Source organism: Hypomesus nipponensis, chromosome 15 (assembly GCF_054491055.1).
Source record: "Hypomesus nipponensis isolate SF chromosome 15, ASM5449105v1, whole genome shotgun sequence".
NCBI lineage: Eukaryota > Metazoa > Chordata > Actinopteri > Osmeriformes > Osmeridae > Hypomesus > Hypomesus nipponensis.
The window spans coordinates 11,347,192-11,367,232 of record NC_140375.1 but is presented as its reverse complement, the minus strand read 5'-3'; the positions used below and the strand labels follow the sequence as shown (position 1 = coordinate 11,367,232).

The window sequence follows — 20,041 nt, the reverse complement described above, 5'->3', positions numbered from 1 at the left end:
TCGACAAATGGAATGGAGTTGAAGCAGGGCAATCACTAGTGCTCCTCGCACAGAGGCTCTTTAATTGAAGCGTCTCTCAGTAAGACGAGCGCCACACTACAGTGTTTATCGTCAGCAGTTTGTCTGAATCATAGTTATTACTGCAGCCTTTGACTGGATAATGAAAGTTGTCTGATAAGTCACTTATCTGCTTAATTGACTCCATTTTCCAAGAGTCCATATGGGTAAAGGTCTGGCAACGACAGCAATATGTAAAAGGATGACTATTATGTCCGTTAGTAGACATTAAACATCAAACTTATACCATATTCATGAAAGTAATTCTCCATGTTTCCAACACTCTGAAGCTGCTATTATTATCAATAGACCCAAGATGAGTAAACGACAGTTGATCTATAGAGAACTTTAAGAGAAAAATCTCTTCTTTATCGAGTCAGACAGTTCCACGGTATATGTTAACAATGTGCACAACAGTTTCTGTACAGCCACCCTGCAGACCTAATGGGTCCTAAACCTGGTATTAACAGAGCCAGAAGTGAGGTCAGAGTAGCAATGTTCCACCGCAAGGTTACGACCAAAACTGTGAGCTGTCGGCCTGCGTGTGTAGGCGAGTGAGTCTGCTGACGCTCAGCTGCACACGCATCAGCTGGACACACTGCGCACTACGGTCACACAAACTCCCAAACACGTTCGAATCGACCACGGGCGTACAGGCCATCGTGCCAGACATGACAGGCAGTGTTTGCAGTGGAATGAGGTGTTTGTCAGGTGTGTCAGTTACATCACAACCCTGTGACCGTCCCCCGGGGAGGCACTCGGTCACGCTGCAGGATCTGCAGGGAGGCGAAGAGAAACAAACATGTTTGAGTAAAAGACAGAAACAGATGAATAGAGAGGTGAAGAAAAGAGAGGGAGGGGTTATGGGGCAAGATCCAGACAGGGAGGCAATCAGCCCTGCCATGTCAGAAGTGAGGGCTTGCAAAAGCACACACTACGAACGCCATCATTACTGCTGTTAGCCAAGCAAACTGCAGTCTGCCCTCTGAATAGACTGACTAACTCGCTATTATACAAACCCCCTCCACACACACACACATACTGAAGCTACTGTATTTTGCAGTTAGGAGTGTTGTGTGTGTGTGTGTGTGTGTGTGTGTGAGTGAGTGAGTGAGTGAGTGAGTGAGTGAGTGAGTGAGTGAGTGAGTGAGTGAGTGAGTGAGTGAGTGAGTGAGTGAGTGAGTGAGAGAGAGAGAGAGAGAGAGAGAGAGAGAGAGAGAGAGAGAAGGGAGAGCACTGATTACTTGCTGGTGCTAGTGAGAACAAGCCCCTGTTCTTCCGTCAGGACAGCCTTTAGCTGGTCATAATGGAGCTGGAGGAATGTAAATACAAAAGGTCTCACACAAGCTTTTATACAACTACCGTTAAACAATTAACACTGGGGTGTACTGTGACATTTGCAGCTGTAGGTATTAAACCTTGTAAACCCAATACATTGCCCCTCCCAGGGACTTATCATCTTATTGCACTCTCTTACAGAGAAATGAAGTGTGAAAGGAAGCCAAGAAAACTAGTGGAGAGTTCACCTATCATAAGCTTGCAATATTGCCAGCTCCAGTTTTTCATCTAGTGTACTAGGTAGACTACAAAAAGCAATTTTCACAGCGCGAGAGAAATGAAGGTTCTCTTATTGCAGCCTTGAATTAGCCACAGTAAATGTTACTTTAACTTGGTCAACCTAATCTTTTCATAATTCAAAAGAAACTCCTCAAATGAATCATGAGAGCAATATAAGGTTACTGTGCTAAAAGACTAAAAAATAATACCCCAAATTAGTCTAATTAAAACAAGGGCTGGCTAGCCCAGCTCAATAAATCGTGAGCTATCCAAAAGTGGATTTAGCATCTCACAAGAAGAGCAAACATAGCCTCCAACTAGCCTTGAACCCACAGAGATTACAAAACCTTACATGCATCACCTCATCAGAACTCTACTCAGCCTCCTTTTGTGAACGCAACATTGTGAAAGATGATGTGCAGAATCGTTATAGCAAACGATTTCTGCATCTCTACAGAGAGCTTTGCTAGTTTGTAAAGAATAGTGTGTTGCTTCAAGTGAAGTGAAAATAACGTTGGTTGTTTTCAATGACAAAATGACATTTACTGAGAATATATAGCCTAATTCAAGTAAACAGCCGCAGTTATATTTACTCTACATTTCACATTTGGGTTGTGAGTGTGCTTATTTTTTCATTTCACCTTTATTTAACCAGGTAGGCTAGTTGAGAACAATTTATCATTTACAACTGCGACCTGGCCAGTTCTCCCAGGCATCAGCCTAGCCTGCATTTGGAAGTTAGTTACAATTTACATTACAGCCACTTTATTCTATGTACTTACTCAATATCATATAATTTACAGCACTGGCTTTAGTTTGGTCCATTAATCTTGTTGAAGAACTAGACGTCTTCCAGAAGGATTATCAAAAATAGAGCGAGACAGAATATCTTTCAAAAGTCAAGATGGCTTTGGTTGATTATTCAGCAACGCAGATGCAGCATACATACACGGAAGGTTCAAAAAGCACTCATATTTCCTTGGACATCTCTTTATATAGACAAATATAAGTTTAACCAGTTCCTATCCACCCCAAACTTGCGTGCGCATCCTTTGGCTCTTAAAGTGTTGATCAACTTTTCTCTTACTGGAGAGGCCCCCACACATGGCCTTGCTTCCTCTCAACTCCAGTTCACCCCAACATGCTTAACCCGTTCCTACATCCTCCATCTCTCCTTCTCTGGCTTCTGCTCTATGTGCTTCTCCTTCTAAACTTTGTCAAGACCGCTGTTGTTCTGCTATTGAGACATGACTTTGGCCTTTTAGGGTACTTAAAGCTCTTTTCGCTCTGATCGCCCACAGCTGTGAGCTATCTGGACCCCCTCCTTTCTCAGATAGGTCCATCCTGTTGATTCGTCTACTCGAGCAACCCCACTGTTATTTAAGTTCTTACTCATAACAGGCCACACATCTTCCAAACATATACTCTTTCACATCCTCAGACTGACAAACCAATTCCTCACTTGACTTGCCCCTGTCCTGGTTTGAGCTTGTTCAACATTCAAATCGTAACTGCGTAGGTTCCCATCAGCCATTTTAGGCCCCAAATCGGACCCCATGTACACTTCATGGTTGCCACCTTCCCAATAATCAATTTCCCACCACAATCTCACATACAGGATAATGGCTACTGGAACTCACAATATGCAAGTGTTTTTCGTTCAGTTTAGCATTACTGTTAAATGCATGTTCCAGATATAACTGTCTAGGGTAACAGACAAAATCATGTTCTTTATTTATGGAACTCTAGTGACTGTAGGTCTCAGGGGATTTCTTTACTGTGCAGGTATTAGGCGGGGCTTTAGAGGAAAACTGCAGACAACTTTTTTTTAAGGCAACTGTGGACTAGCAAAAACAGGGCAGCTAATGTGAATGTGTGGCAGTGTGCACTATAGTGTGGTGTGTGTGTGTGTGTGCTTCATTATGCTGAGTCACACAGCCACCCACACCTGCCACAAGTCAGCCACTCCATCATATTGATTTAGCATATAGCGTTTCACTAGGGTAAACACTTCCTCCATATAGCATCTTCATTTCCCCCTCCACCATATTATTGTGATGATACACCCGGGGCAAACACAGAGAGTTGGGGGGGGGACGGACACACTCATCTTCCTTTTTATGGCCTTTGCATCTGTTATTTAGAGTCGATGATGTCTTGTCAGGTAAGAAGCACGGGGATCTGACAAATGCAACAAAATACCTCAGAATTATCGACAAACTCATAATTTGCCAGTCATAATTCAGACATATTGACATTGTTCCCTGGAAGTGTGTGGTCCAGCAGGACCTGCAGGGCCCTCCTTCGATGGATATTTACAGGATGGCTTTGTAAATTCCTAATCCCTTGAGCTGGCCGTTCTTTGTCCGTTCTGCTCTGTGGTTTTTCTATTGCACAGCCAGGCTGTATAGTATATCAATATCACCCCCCACCAACACACGTACACATACTGAACACTCTCACTCATGCTTAAAAGGGCACTTTAGCTGAAATCTGTGTTTGGTTTAAAATTATTTGACTATACCAATCATAAAGATGACCTTATTCGATGGTAAAGAAATTATGTTGTTAATTTGAATAACTAGAAGTACATTCAGATGACATCCAAATACATCAGGCACTAAAAACGTATTGCATTGTAGGAGTGGCTGCTATATTTATCAAGTTATAGTAAACCAAAGAATGATGTCTTGCCTGTGGGTGGATTTATTGAGACCCTAAACCTAAAATTATATGAATAATTTATTAAGAGTAAAGTGCCCCTTTAATACCCTGGGGAGTTCACAGTTTGGTGAGAGGCGTGAGAAGCCACTTTAAAAAGGACCAACAGCAGTCCAGTCTCTACGTCCTCGACTGTCAGCTGGGTCCTCAGGTAGCGTAGCCTAAGCTGTGATTGCATTCTGAACCGTGAGAGGATTGTGAGTGGATTTCAAACATGTCGCAGGGTTTGAGCTACAGTAGTCGTCATCGCTACAGTTTATCAGTGCCCACATCCAACATTAAACACTCATATATCTATCATAGTCGTCATACAACAGTTAATATGTTTAAAAGAAGAATTATAAAATATTAGCATTATATTAGCAAATAATAGCAAATGTTTGTCATACAAAAACCTGATACGAAGGACAGTGTTATTGATGTCAGCAGCATAATGGTATGTCATTCTTCTCTTTAACATATTTCTACTGAGGACAAACACTTGAAATCCATCCTTGGTAGATAACAATAAAAAACATTTTTAGTCATGTCATTCGTGAGAGCCCGATTACGTCTCATTTGTATCCACGTAAACAATGTGGACATTTATACACACCATTGTCCATGTTATCATTAACAAGGCCATTACAAGGTCATTAACTCACACAGTTTCCCTACAGAGACCACAGAATGGAGGATCCTAATTAATACTGGAGATTCACAGAAAATACGTGCATTGGGTGCCAACTGTCCACAGCATCTCTCTTGACTGTTATGTATCAGATTGAGCAGAAAAAAGAAATAAGTTGGAGTGGGGGGAGAGCACAGCTGTCTGTTCCCATAGACTTGAGAGTGTGGAATCAGGAATCTGCTCCCAGACTCAGAGCCAGGGCCAGGGCCAGGTCCTGGTCCAGGTCCAAGACTCCAGGCCAACAGTGTGTGTGAGTAAGAGGCCTCCCACTTCCTTTCAAGACCATCAGTAGCAAGAGGACCCATAGCATCCAGCTGTCCATCTATCCTAGAAAAAAACAATTGCCGTGTGTTTTCTACAGAAAACTTTGTGGATTCCTCCCGGACGAGTGTGTTAACTAAACTCGCTGAAATTGAGTATTTTCGTTTTACCACCTGTGTGTTTAAGGCAAAATTAGGGTTGGAGCTTCAGTAATACTGAAAGCTAGTATCCTATGGTTCAGTGTACTGTACAGCGTGTAACACTATAACCCACAGCTAGACTAGCTCCAGACACCATCGTTTGTTTTCCCCAAAGCCTCTTTAAATCACAGTCAGTAGAAAGCTATATCACATAACCAATGGTCAGAGTTATGTGTTGCTTTGAAATACAATCATCTGCTATTTATGGATCCGCAGATGGAACATGACACTGAGTGTGCCAAAGAGCACCCCAAAACAACAACTTCAGTGTAACTCGATGCCGCTGGAAATATCAAATATTTTCTCTTTGATAAGTATTAAGAAGTGACATTTTATTTTGGGATGCAAAATAAAATGTGTCCGATATCAGATGACCAATATTTTTGTGCAATTTCTTCCCCCCAAAAAAATATATATTTTCCAAAAAACTCTGTACATCATCAGACAGGTCAATATATATTCAAGCTAATATTGGCCCATGTTCAAGATATAGACACAAACATCCCAATCCATCCCTAATTACATACATTTGCTCCTCAACTGGGTCACATGATTAGAAACTAAAAACCTGCCACCAAAAACTGTCAAGCATGTCATTGTCTTGCAAACACATACACACACACACTCAAAAAAAGCAAATATATAAATACTGCACACACACCCTAGTAAATGCCAACAAACACACAGAAAGGAATGCTTATATACAGTACAAACACACACACAGGTCTGACAACACACACACACACACACAAAGACATGAATGCACACACATTTCGATCCAAACATCGTCTCTATTGACAGATCGTGTGACAGCTGAACTCAAGAGCCGGAGGTGAGAGCTCCCCTCTCTCAATTAAAAAGCTGCAGTATTAGCTCTGCTGCTGCACACCAGAAAGACAGGGGTAATAGCTGAACGCCTGTCCCAGTGGAGGAGCCCTACCCCTGGGCATGCCTGCCTGCTGAGCTGGGCTCTGGCTGGATGTCTGACTGACTGTCACACTCCAAAGTCCAATTAATGTGAAGGAGAGGAGGCTGTGGAGTTATGGAGGAAATGGAGTTATACTATGTAACACTTTGTCTTTTTCTCTATCTCTCCCTCTTTCCAACACACCAACTGCATGGCTCTCAAATTAGTACCCTCTCTTAGGGCCTCATTTACTAACATTGCGACCGCAGCTTCATCTATGGCTTTGCCCACCAGCAAATAGCGGACGTTGTATTTCCGCATTTTGCGTGGTATTTATCAAACCAGATCCTCGTCGGGCAATGAGCGTCCATTAGTGTTAACTAGCGCGACGTTAAAATGCGGGAAAAATCGCCTGCATGTTTCTGCCACCATGGGTGATTCGAGGAAAAGAATAAAAAAGTTCAGCGAACAGGAGCTAGAAATATACACACCCACTTTCCCTTACTCTCCCAGCAGCGGTAATCTGCGTTTTTACTCAAGTGCGCTGTCTTTGTAAATACGGTGTTATGTCTTTAACCGCTATTTCACGCCTGAAATGGGCGCAATCCTGTTAGTAAATGAGGCCCTTAGTCTCTTCTCCAATCTTCACTCTTTTACTTAACCCTGCCTTTATCTGTCCTGATAATACTTCTTCTCTGGATCAGATAAGATCAGGGTTAAGGTACTTCTTCCAATAGTTAGGTTGTGCTTCATTTAGCTTGGCTCATTGCACTTGGGTGTTCTGTTCTTCTGGGATAACCCACTGCTATTTCAACAGGCAGCATGAATCAAGAGCACCCCGACAGTATTCTGCATCCCAAGTCTGCCTCCAATCATTCTGCTACCTCCCTACCACGACAGACAAGCCTCAAACTAATGATGGTACAACAGTACAGTGGAAGGTTACCATGCCATGGGATCCAATCAGGATCATTTGGGGTCCAAATGACCTATTTCTACACGCATTTACCAAAGTGTAACTTTGCAATACATTACGAGAAGATAACATGCAGCAGAACCAGCACCAGGAAGACATACAGGTCAGCAGCACTAACACCCAAAAGTTGATGAAAGAATCTTATTGGGAATTGACACGTTTTTTTTCATTTTGTTATTAAAATCACACAGAAAAAAGTACAGGGGGGGGGGGAGATCTTAGAGATCTTGTCTAGGGTGCCAGAATGACCAGAAATGCCCACAGAAAACACAGTACTTCCACAACCCCAGGCTCACAGTAGCTGTTGTGCAGATGCTGAGCCTGCTCATTTATATTCGGATTTCAGCCCTTCAGATATTAAAGCGGGCTGCAAGGCAGCACGAATCATCTGCGCTCCACAACTTTACGGTTTTATATGGCAGCAGTGCGCCAGCCAGCCCAGCCAGTGTTGGCTGGCAAAGTGCCAACTTTGCAATATAACAATTAAATATGGAAGAAGTCTCCAGGCGTTCTGAAACATCAATTTCTGAAGCTAACAAGCCTATTGGCCTGCAACACAGGCTTTGGACACTAAACCCTAATCATGCAAGCCAATATGGCATGGATAAAATGAAGGTGAGCGATCATGAAATCACTAGACTAGTGTTGAATACTGTCCCTAGCACACCCAAACTGATTTCTTCATGTTTATTGTTTAATACCAGACACATACATCACTTTATGATAATATTGTACTTTAGGTTATCAAACATTTACATCCACACACACACCCCTCCCCACACACATAGTAGGAAGAAAAAAGGCATGATGATTTTACTAGAGTGGACCTGGTATTGGTCCAAGCCAGACAGGTCAGATCTTGGAGGAGAGCTAAGTGACAGTGACCTGTAGTTATGATGAAGTCAACGAGGCGCAGTGTCCCCATGGTCCTCTGGAGGGCGCCGGTTAATAATGGGCCTCAGTCTCCTGAAACATCTGTCAGCCCCCCTTTGATACCACCTCTAACCTTAACCTGGACCATACAGGACCTAACCAACGGTGCCATTCCACTGTCTAAAACAGGACCACGAGAAGTAAAGTTTGTGAGAGTGTGTGTGGTGGGGAGTTGCCGCGATGCTGTGTTTGTAGTTGTACTTATAAGTGAATAAATGAGCGTCTACTTTTCACCAAAGATGGATAATCCTATTTATTAATTCCCAACTTTCAAATCTGTTTGCAGCAGTCTAAGCCAGAGGAGTGAAGGACCTCACCTCACTCCTCAGAGCCCCAAGTCCATCCTCAGTGAAACAAGCCAAACGTCAGACAGTCTCTGTCTGTCAGTCTGTCCCTGTCCCTGGTCAGTCAGATGGACGGGTGGACGGAGCCAGAGAGTTGAAGTTTACCCCAGGAGTTCAAGGACAGTGTGGAGCGGCTTTGCCTGAAGCTGGGTGTCCCCCAGTGAGAAGGATTGGTCTCTCTCTCTTTCTCTCTTTCTCTCTCTGTGCTGCACTGTTTGTAGATTCTACACAATAGAATGCCAGCACTACAGGGGACTCAGGCAGCCTAGCCTTGCCAAGGACGTTTTAGCAGTTAAAGTAAACAACCGCTCACACACTGTAGATTGAGATGCCTTCTGTTTCTGAGGGTCTCATGTGCCCTGAAAGTGTGTGTGTGTGTGTGTTTTTGAGTTTGTGACCGTGTGCATGAGAGTCTGTGTGATCCATCCCTGGCAAAGGCACCCCCATCCACCCCTCGCTCCCTCTCCCCTTCCCAGTGTGCCTTGTGGTCACATTGCCGCCAAGAATGTCACCTCGTTTGTATCACATCTCGCCAGTGGATCCCTGTCTTCATCGGCTCCATGGATACGTGCCAGGACACACCTCTCAGCAGCAGATAAGCACAATCCAGGAATCCTCGAGCACCGTGTGTGACAACAGGACGAGGCCCTCCAAACCACTCACTCAGAACCACAGTCAGTCGAAAACAATCATTGAGGATGAATGAGAATGAATAGAACACAACGCTTTGGTTTTGTTTCAGACAATACTGTGAGATTGGGAAAATAAAAATGGATTGCATAAATAAAATGTGTCAAGTGGCTGAGCGGGTAGAGCATCGGGCTAGTAATCTGAAGGTTGCCAGTTTGATTCCCGGCCGGTGCACATGACATTGTGTCCTTGGGCAAGGCACTTCACCCTACTTGCCTCGGGGAGAATGTCCCTATACTTACTGTAAATCGCTCTGGATAAGAGCGTCTGCTAAATGACTAATTGTAAATATTCCCAATTTGTCATTCTCCCTTAAATATGGACATTAGATATTTGGAGTATAGATATGTGTGAGTTGGGCTACCCCCGTCTTGACAGGATTAAATACCCCATTAAGATGATGAATCACCAGAGCTGAGTGAGCTGAACATGAGTATTATATGTTTCTTTTCATACAGACTGACTAGTGACTGTGTGATCACTGCTTATAGCCATAATGTGAATAATTATGTGATGTGGGGAACCTCTACTGTGAAAATGAATGTTTTCAGAAAACATGCTAATTTGGCTGTTAAAGTAACAAAAGGGCTGATGAAAGACCATGATTGTGTAACATTAGAGCCTGAGTTCCCTGTTGATTACCATTTCAAAGACCAGGATTTTCCAGTCTCACCCAGCCAACCAGCCGGACGGACGGACAGTCAGCCAGCGAGCTCCACACAGTTTAGACAAACAGCACTGTCAATATTAGAAGGCAAATAAACCAGCCTCCTTCATTCACTCCCAACAGCCATGAATTTTGCAAGCAAAAGATAATCTGTCAGCTGATTCAACATAAATCATAGACGTTCCACTGAATGGAAAAAATAAGAATTTAGAAGATGTATTTAAATTAGAATTAGTCTAGAAGCAGAAGAATTAGAATATTAGTAACACAGATTAAAAACAGAGCTAGTTTGTTGATGGTTAATTAGGACTGCGTTAAGAGTTAACACTGCTGACTGTCTTGCTAAGAATTATCTTGTAGTGGGAATTTACCTTGTGTTGGGAATAAACTGAAACTAAATGTATCTCAAATTACCAATGATTGCCTGATACAAGATTCTGCCCAAAATCCCATCACAACTCATTTAACATTCTGCAAAGTGTTAAGATGATGCCTCCACTAACAACATTGATTTGTACATGTTATCTACAACCTAGCATTGGATCCCCTTTTCTGTCACTACATCAGCCATCTACATTCAATTTGTTCATGAGTAGCAAGTATTCTAAAGCAAACTGTAATTCTGGAGGAAAAGCCAACACATCTGTCCTGGCTGTTACTAGAAAGGCTCTTTTAGACCTGTCTCATAGCCCTGGAGAGAGTGAACAAGAGAGGTAGAATGAAAGAGGGAGAGAGCAAGAAGATCGGGCTGGCTCCGGTGTATTCTGTTCCAGATGCTTCCCTAAACACTCGTCATTCCTCTCTCCTGTCTTCATACACCTCCTCCTGGCTCTCCTCAAGGAGGGCCGCTGGCCACAATGTCATCCAAGCCATCCCCCGGTATTCCCTGATAAACCAATTAAGGATTCCACCCATGTCCCCTCCTGCCAACTCTCCACACACAGACCCGCTCCCAGTAGGCAAGAGTAGAGGCACAGGCACGAGAAAAGGCATGAGTTGGGCCTTAATCAGCCAAGCCTGGAAAACCTCATAAACCCCTGAGGTGTTGTTAGTGGCTGTCATCATGAAGAAATTAAGAACATTACACCGGCAACATGCACTGTGACATGAAAAGTATGGAGCATGCAGTCAGGCAAAGGACTTGCAACATCGGTTTGTACATTATGCATGCCAGCAGTCTTCACTTGTTTGTTCAGATGACTGACAACAACTTTGCCTTCATCTGAAGAGTATTTCTGTCACTGTGGTTCTCTCTTTCAAAATAGCCACCATGAAGAAGAATGCATGCCTGGCTGTGATTTGTGGCATTCTTAATGAAATCCCTTGGTTTTCTCAAAAAGAGAGTATTTGCGGTGTGGCATGGAGGTTGAGGAGAGCACAGAATCTCCACATGAGGTGTGAAAGAAACCTAAAATCTATTTGCAAACCTTGAGATCAACAATATTTGAACGCCCCATCCTTCCTCTGCAGGTTTTATTAATGACCCTTGGCTCCTTTAGACCAGTAGATTTACAGCAGCGTGTTACCAGCTAGCTATACCTCATTCAGTATGCCATATTGCCACAGCCTCGATAAACTGGCCTGGCTGACATTGTCTGGGAGTGGATATATCTGCTGTAATATCATGATATTGCTGTTGCTGCTGCTTCAGGAACAGAGGAATCCGATCTCGCTCTGCGTGTTCAAGGAACACGTGGCAAGTTACCCGGATGCCGTAACCTGGCCTTTCCCTTCACTCCTTATCGCTGGCGGAGATGCATCTACGCATAATTAGCCCAATCTCACAAAAGAACCACTGGAAGATTAATAACTGAGACAAACATTGTCATTAGCTTAATTTATACCCCACCCATCATCACCCGAGTGATAAAGGAATTCCACATCTGTATGACAGAAATTTCCAAATGACATCACAGGTGCTGTGGAGACCTGGGGCAATTTTGGGCCACAACATTAATTACATTCATTAAAGCACATTAATGTAGATGTCTAGTTGGTGGTTCAGCAGACCAGATTAGCTCTGCAACAGAGGTATCTATACAATGCCGACAGTGCGTGTCCCACTTTCTCCAACACAGTAGTCATCTAATTCCATTAGTGCTTTGGGACTGTGATTCATTATAGGAATAGTAACAAGATTAAGTTTTCCAAGAAAACGGAGCTTACCACCATGTTCCCCTACCCTGAACTCAAAAGCAAAAAAGACACTAATTAAAATTACAAAGTGTGATTTACCCTAATTAAATCTACATCTCCAGAGTGGAGCGTTGGCACCCAGATAAACAAGGAGAGAGAAAACTGCCTGTAGAAAGCGTGCATGTCAGACTTTTAACACGACGCCTGTGGAAACACAACAAAGCTAAAGGCCTGAGGTGAATAACAACAGCTCTCAAAGAAACTAGAAAATGTTCAACACTCAACCATGCTGGCTCAGTCTCTGTTGGCTCACCATACACTGGTGAGTTGAATCGTTTCACTTAAAGCACAAGACATGCTGAAAATGAAAAGAATGAAAAGTATTGTAAAAGGAACTAAAAGCATTGTAACGATGATTCCTAATATGGGAACATCTTACGTTGCCTGCGTCCATTTGGAACCCAAACGGTCCAGGAACAGTCGGAATGGCAGGGCAATGACTTTCCTCTCTTTGTCCAGAGTCAGACCACACTGGTACTGTACCAGCTGATCCATGCAGACAAGTGGGAGGCATCTCTTAATTACACGGCTTTGGGAGACGCACTCACAGGCTCTCATTTCACAGAGGAGGGGATATTAAGGAGAACGTGGGACAAATTGCTTTCCCGTGAGGTTCACCACACCCTAAAACGCCTTGAGACATTCCGTATCATTCATACTCTGCAGAGATTAATAACAATTATTGCCTGACATTTGCCTGGCCACGTGTGGATTGGATCGCTATTGGAGTTGCCAGAGACAATCAGGTTCTGAATGATCACTCTGTCACTGAGAGAAACCGATCCTCTTTCTTTCAGGGAAGGCTAGAGATGTACATTTGCCAGTAAGAGGAAAGATGAAACCAGAAAACCTTGAAACAGTGTGAGAGCAGATAGCAGGAGGGGCTTGTCAAACACCATCAGAAAGGAAATGGCGCACTGTGCAGTGTTGGGAAGCAAAATCTGTGTTTTAAGATCTCCCTCCAAAGCCTGAGCGTGTTCTTGTGATGCCAACACGGTCGATCTCTGGTGGTGGAACAGCGGTGGAAGTCCTACAGAACAGATGTTTGCTCTGTTCGGGACGGAGTGTACAACCACGCGCCTTGTGTGCTTAATGCAGTGTTTGTTATTCACTGTAGTGGAGTGAGTTTGAAGACACAGCATCAGGATCATGAAAATCCCAAAATATCAAACTGCTATCCACTAAGATGTTCTCTTGGACAGTCAACAAGATTTGCTAACACAACAGCAGGGTTGGAACCCTACAGGCTTCACGGTGAGGGTTAGTAGTTAGTCTGAAGTAGGATAGGATTTGGTCAAACAGAAATGTCCTTAAACATTGCTTCTTCTCAAGAGCCCTGAGGCCATGTTGGCTTGTAAGACATGGTTCATTCTCATCTAGACTATAAGACAACAGGGAGTGGGGCCACTCAGCAAAGCACTGTTTATGAAATATGCAACAGAGAGAGATGCAACAGAACAAAGAGTAAAGTAACAGGATGGGAATGAGACCAGGACAGACAGATGGATCACTTTGACCTCAATGATAGTGTCCATAGCAACTGTAGACCATTGGACATGTCACACTGTAAAATGAGTTCATTGTAAGTATAGTATGTATGGTCCAAATATTTGAATATATTTAAAAACACAAATATTTGAATAACAGTAGCACTGCAGTGTCAAAAGGTGGGATGGTATGCTGTGAGTTTTTGCAGTGGCTGCCAGGTAGTGTCAAAATCATAACTGTTCATTTGTATATCAGTTTTGAAAGCAACCTATAATCAAGCACCTATAATCAAGCGGAGCTGGCTCATGCAGGAGACGCGAGACAGCGCGTCACTAGCAACTCGTCATATCACGCGGTTGGGGCACACCTTCTTAGCAGCGGGGGGCTTAGTGCAACACAGGATGCTCTGTTTCAATCTGCTGCCTCCGCCTTTCCCGGCCTCCGCCCTTAGTTCTGTGTTCCTTTCGTAGGGGGAATGCGTCGCTGCTCTCTGCTCGGATGTCGAGACGGTGTCTCAATTGGGTGCGGCAGGGAGACAATGCAAGCAGAACCATTATGCCAAATCAAGTATTACAATCATGTATTGTATCGTGTGCAATAAAGTATCAAGTAAGTACGACTACTGAGTCCTCCTGCCTGAACCAACTGAAAGAAGAAAAGGAAAAACTCTGAGAGGAGCAAATAAGTCAGGGATCTCCTCCTCCAGAGACAGCAGCAGAGAACAAAAGGAGAGAACTTCTCAATTTATCTTTTTGCTGTAATGACAAGCCTCTATAGAAGTGCAAGTTTAATTCTGGTGAACAAAAGGTATTTCAATGAATACTTCTCCTTGACGCATACAGCATCTCTATCTTTCTACCAATGTAAGAAAATACACTAGTTGATGAAAATACCTAGTCAAATTAGCAGTAATCATCAGTAGCATATACTGTACATTATCTTCTGACATTACTGACTTTTTACAGAAAACAAAAAGGTGCTTTTATTTATTTATCAAATAGAAATGTGCTCACAGCCTATACCCATTCATATCTGAAAAATTAACATGTGACAATAGGCTTAAGTATTTTAGCAACTACTGTATACTGACTGATAACACTAACAAAGTAAACCTCGAGCAAATGAGATAACAATATTACTGTAGTGAAAGGAAAACAAGAACTGTATGTGTGATGGGCTCTCATGCACAAAGGCACGCACAAGGCCTCAATTCCCCTCTTGCCTCGAAAAAGGGGCATAGGTCCCTCTGCAGAGCTCTCCCCAGGCGTGGGAGGTTAGCGGGGCTGAGCACCTTAGGGGGGGCATACAGCAGGGAGGAGTGGGAGGGGCAGCTGTTCTGGAAAGCCAATAACCCAGGGAGGGCCGGTGGAGCTGGAAATGGCCTGACCTGTATGGCAGGCGAGGGGGAGGATGGAGGAAGAGCAGGAGAACAAGCAGTCATGGCAGAGAACAAGCAGGTTCATCTCAGCTCAAGCCAATTCCCCTGAGCTAACCCTAATACAGCTCCACCAAGTGAAGCCTGGGTAGAATTAAAGCTTTCTCGTTTCTTGTTGCACAAGCCTAGACAGCCCAAGTACAGTATTCCAGGTTAAGCTGGCTACCCTAGCCAGTCCATTTAGCTTAGAGTATTGCAGGTTAAGCTAGCTAGTCAAGCCAACCCATGTACAGTATCGCAGGTTAAGCTAGCAAACCCAGCCAGCCCTTGGGGTGTCTGAGCTCCATGGATGCAATGGGATTGGAGCCGCTAAGGCCTTGTACAGTGACGCGACTGCTAATTGCCATTTTCCCGAGACAGGCTCAGGGAAGTGGAGCGTCTCGGGCGTTAACGAGGCTGAGAGTGAGGTGGCGCAGGGGGAGTAGGGAGGTGTTGGAGGGTGTTATGCTCTGCTGTGTTTTAGTCCACGACCAACTCTCCGATCCAACTCCTATGTCTCTAGCCAATACCCCCTGCCACCTGCACTCGCACCTCCCCCCTACTCTCTAGCCATCCTTTGCTGTCTGTACTTCCCCCTGAGGCCGCTGTGCAGTATTTACAGTGCATTACAGACTCTCACCTCCACTCACCTCGGTTTCACCCCCTCCTGATGCGCGCACACACACACACACAAGCGTACACAAACCCAAACACACATTTCACAACACCATTTCAAACACGACAGTTCTTGGTATTGAAAGACAGACTCCCAAACCAATATCACCTGAAAGTTACACTTCTCATTATTCTTTACCTCCAACCAAAACAACCACAACCTCCCTCAGATCCAAACTAGATGAAATCACAATATCCAGCCTCCAGTCTGGACCACAACATCCGGTTTTACCACACAAAGGGTTTTGAATGCAACAGACTATATCAACATAGACCACACTGCAGTCAATTCTGAAGGATCTGTTTCAACCGGGGACAATACTGTAGGTGTGTGTGTATGCGTGTGCATATGTCTGTGTGCATGTGCATGTGTAAACGTATCCACCCTATGGAGGGATAAACACTGTTAGCATATCAATTCCTGGTGAGAGCATCAATACAAAACCCACGGGATTACATTGACTATTCTGACTGTTTAACTATTATCCCTCTCTCATGACTGACTGTGAATTCCCCATCTGTTTGACATTCTGGGGAAGTTCTGTTTTCATGGGTTTTGGTGCACTTGTCCTTTTATCTTGGTCCAAGACTGTTTAAGGAGAAGGATCTCAAAGGGCATCAGAACAGAGTATTGGATTCAAGGTTGGATTCATGGTTGTCTTCTTTGCCTGTGTTCTCATGTTTCAGAAATAGTAGGGTACTTTTTCCTTTTGAATAAGCATATTTCACAACTGTGTTATCCCCTTAAGCGCTCTGAACATTGATCAAAGCATAAAAGGCAATTATTTGTATTACCGGGGCAAAAACTGAAATCAATGGGTTTTTATCCGCAACTATCCCATAGCATTTGGGCTATGCTATCTCTGGACAATTGACTGAGAGTACATTTCCCTGCAGCTTCTCCGAGGTAAACAACTTGATAATGCCCAAGGCTTTAAATAGTCGATATCTAAAAAGTGTTTACGGTTCAAAATGAAAAGCGTGGTACAAAGACAAACATCGGTACAACTTGTAAGCTACGATGCTCTGAGACAAGAATATGTTACAAAGAGTGATACTGTACGTTCTGACAGTGACCTTTACCATTATTGCCGAACGAGGTGAAGGATTCTCCCAACAGACCAAGATGCCATCTTTGCAGTGAAGTGTTTCTAGTGTTCCTACATTTTCACAAGAATGCAGACACACCTTTCCCCTACTATACACCCGGGGTTCAGCCTCATTAGTTACCGTTAAAAAAGAGCAGTCTGCATAACACAAAGCAGCCAATCTCTATCCGCACAGACTGGTGAGCAAAGACACGTCTAACTCATTCATTTAACAAATGGGCATTGTTTTAGCACAATAAACAGGGTGATCTAAAGTTAGATGAAGAGGGAAAGTGGGTCAGGAGGGGTGGGCCTGTGTGGTCCAGGCCACAGACATGTGACACCACCCTCTGGGCTCACATGCAGCTTGGGACACGTTCCATTAAAAGAAGCATTTACCCTCCCACAGATCTAAGCGGATAGGATGGGACTGAAGGCGGAAACTTGGGCAAAGCTGTAACCAGACACAAGTGCTTGGCACAGGGAGCAGGAGGAGAGTGAGCGAGGATGCAGAGGAGGTTGCAGCCCTCTGTAAAAGGATAGCACACCCTGGAGTGGGGAAGATTTGAGGGGCTGACGGAGATCAAAGATAAAAATGCTGTTGCGAGTCTCCCACCGGTTGCACCAAGAAACTATACTACAGAAAGTTGCAGTTAGAATTCTACAGAGGAAAAGCTGCTAAATGTCTTCCTGACATGATAGTGTCTGTTTTTGAGAAAGAAAGAAAGAAAGAAAGAAAGAGACATTGTGTCTCTGTGACATTGTGTATGTGCATGCATGTAGGTGTGTGTATGTGCATGCTTGTGACAGACAAATCCCCTTTGTGTGATGAATAACCTGATTAAAAGGTTAAGTATGCTTCTTGATTAGATACCACCAATGCTTGAGCTTAACTTCAATGGGCCCAGTATCATGATGACTGGGTACAGAGAGGGGGGGGAAAAAGACATCACTTTACAGTCTGGGAGTGGAGCTCCTGATCTTGACCCTGAAAACATAATGTGTGTTCTCATACAAAGCAATGTTCTAATTAGGTTCCATTGAGATGTTGTTCGATCGCCACAGCGAGTCTGAGATCATAACGATCATAACGAACATAACGATGCTGCATATTCAGTGAATTCAGTTTTAAAATAATAAGTTAACCACAAATGCGCATCTGGACAGCTGCAAGGCCAATGGAGCCCAATCTCTGTTTGGGAAGCTGGTCAGAATCAATTACCCCAAATGAACTTCACCCCTCCTCATCAAAACCCAACGTATTCCACTGTAGCCTATCGGAGGGATTTGTTTGTTTGTTAGTTTTTTTTTTAATTATCATCAAAATACATTGAATGCAAATAGGTTTTATTTCGGCTAGGATCATCAACATGATACAATTTCAAAGTAGACAGATAACCATTGGCATGGGCGACGGGGTCAGACTACAATACACCGTTAAGAAACTCCAAAGTAAAGGACGGAAATTGTTTAGAAGTATGAAAAGCGCTGATGATACAAGCCGATCCAAACAGTTATCCTTACCTTGAAATCCGAAAAAGAAAAAGAATCCGGGGATCCAGAGAGTGTGTATCCAGAAGCAATTCATGATGTCGTCGTCCGCACCAAAAACCTCTCCGGCACGTGAAAGTCTTGAGAGCGTAGGTCTGTAACAATTATTTTCGGGAACTGGAGGGGTAGTCTTGCAGAAACGCTGTGCAGAGGGCGAACTGCTCCCAGGCTCAGTCCTACAAACGCTGCTACGCACTATTCAACTCAAGTGCTGGGGTACCATACGCAGCCTCTTCAGCTAGTCCAGTGAATCGCTCCCGTCCTGTTCTTCGCTGCCACCTAGCGCCCATACAATTTTCGAGGTTGTCGACACAACTTGAACAGTTTAGTGTGATGGTATTACATTGTGTAAATGTGGAAAGGATACACGCTATTGGAGAATAGTCAAACAAATTCGTCCATGTGATGTCACTGTAATTGTATTTACATAATTGGCAACCGTCACATTTTATTGAACACATGAACTTGAACATCATGTGGAACATAGAGTGCAGTCGTTTAAAACCTGTTGCTGGTGGGGATCAAAAGGTTGTAAGGAATAGGAGGATGCTATTCACAAGGAGTTATCGAAAATGATTCGATGTACAATTGATCTCACAGTGGCTCAGTGTGAGTCCTATCATGGCCGTAGGTGGTCTACCCAATGAGAGTAACACTGACTGACTCACACCATCGACCATGCCTGCCAGGGGAACCGTAGACCTTTGGCTACCCTCTGTAAAACCACCACAAAGGTCTTCTGTGCCACTCAGAGGTGTGTCCTCCCCCCCTCTCTTCTGCCCCTCTGCTTCCCAGCGGAGGTCTTGCTTGGCAGGCTCAGCAGAGGACAGAACAGGGAGACGGGAGAGCATGGAAATCTCTAGAATACTAATAGTGACATTTTAGTGAGCGATGGCTTCATTCAGGGGTGCTGTCTTAAAGGTGTGTGTGGGAAGGAAGGCGGGGGGGGGGGGACGACACTGGGGACCAGCTAGGATCCAAGGGACTCGACTGAAAAGAAAACCCATTGTGATGAGATGAGTGACAGGCCCCCGGAGAAAGTGAGTGAAATATTATAGGATGCATATCAACATCTACACATATTTACATCTTGTCATCAACCCGTTACTCCCTTCCTCTTGCTGTGCCGTCTGCTAAGCATGTTGCCCTCATCCAGCGCCTCTCTTTCTCGACTGACAAGCAGGCTAATCCAGACACATCCAGCTAACTCATTTAGGGCTGCCACCTCTGTCCTCCCCCAGGTCACTCATCATTGTTATTTTCTGTCTCTCGTCTCACCGTGGAATGAGCAGTGGTGATACCAGTTAAGCAGATGTTTGCTGCCTGCCTGTGCTGTGGTGTTTAGTCTGGCTCTGCCTGTCCTCCTCTAAACCTGCCTGTCCTCCTCTAAACCTGCCTGTCCTCCTCTAAACCTGCCTGTCCTCCTCTAAACCTGCCTGTCCTCCTCTAAACCTGCCTGTCCTCCTCTAAACCTGCCTGTCCTCCTCTAAACCTGCCTGTCCTCCTCTAAACCTGCCTGTCCTCCTCTAAACCTGCCTGTCCTCCTCTAAACCTGCCTGTCCTCCTCTTAACCTGCCTGTCCTCCTCTAAACCTGCCTGTCCTCCTCTAAACCTGCCTGTCCTCCTCTAAACCTGCCTGTCCTCCT

At 44.2% G+C, this 20,041-nt stretch overlaps 1 protein-coding gene across 1 annotated transcript in view; it reads right to left on the bottom strand.

Annotated features, from left to right (window-relative positions):
• Nucleotides 1-18,635, bottom strand: part of lsamp (limbic system associated membrane protein) — a 256,686-nt gene extending 238,051 nt beyond the window's left edge. Inside the window, exon 1 of the mRNA XM_084674711.1 lies at nt 18,369-18,635. Within this exon, the coding sequence (XP_084530837.1) occupies nt 18,369-18,432 (64 nt within the window). The 5' untranslated portion in view covers nt 18,433-18,635. The remainder of the gene's footprint in view (nt 1-18,368) is intronic.
• Between the last annotated feature and the right edge of the window lie 1,406 nt (nt 18,636-20,041).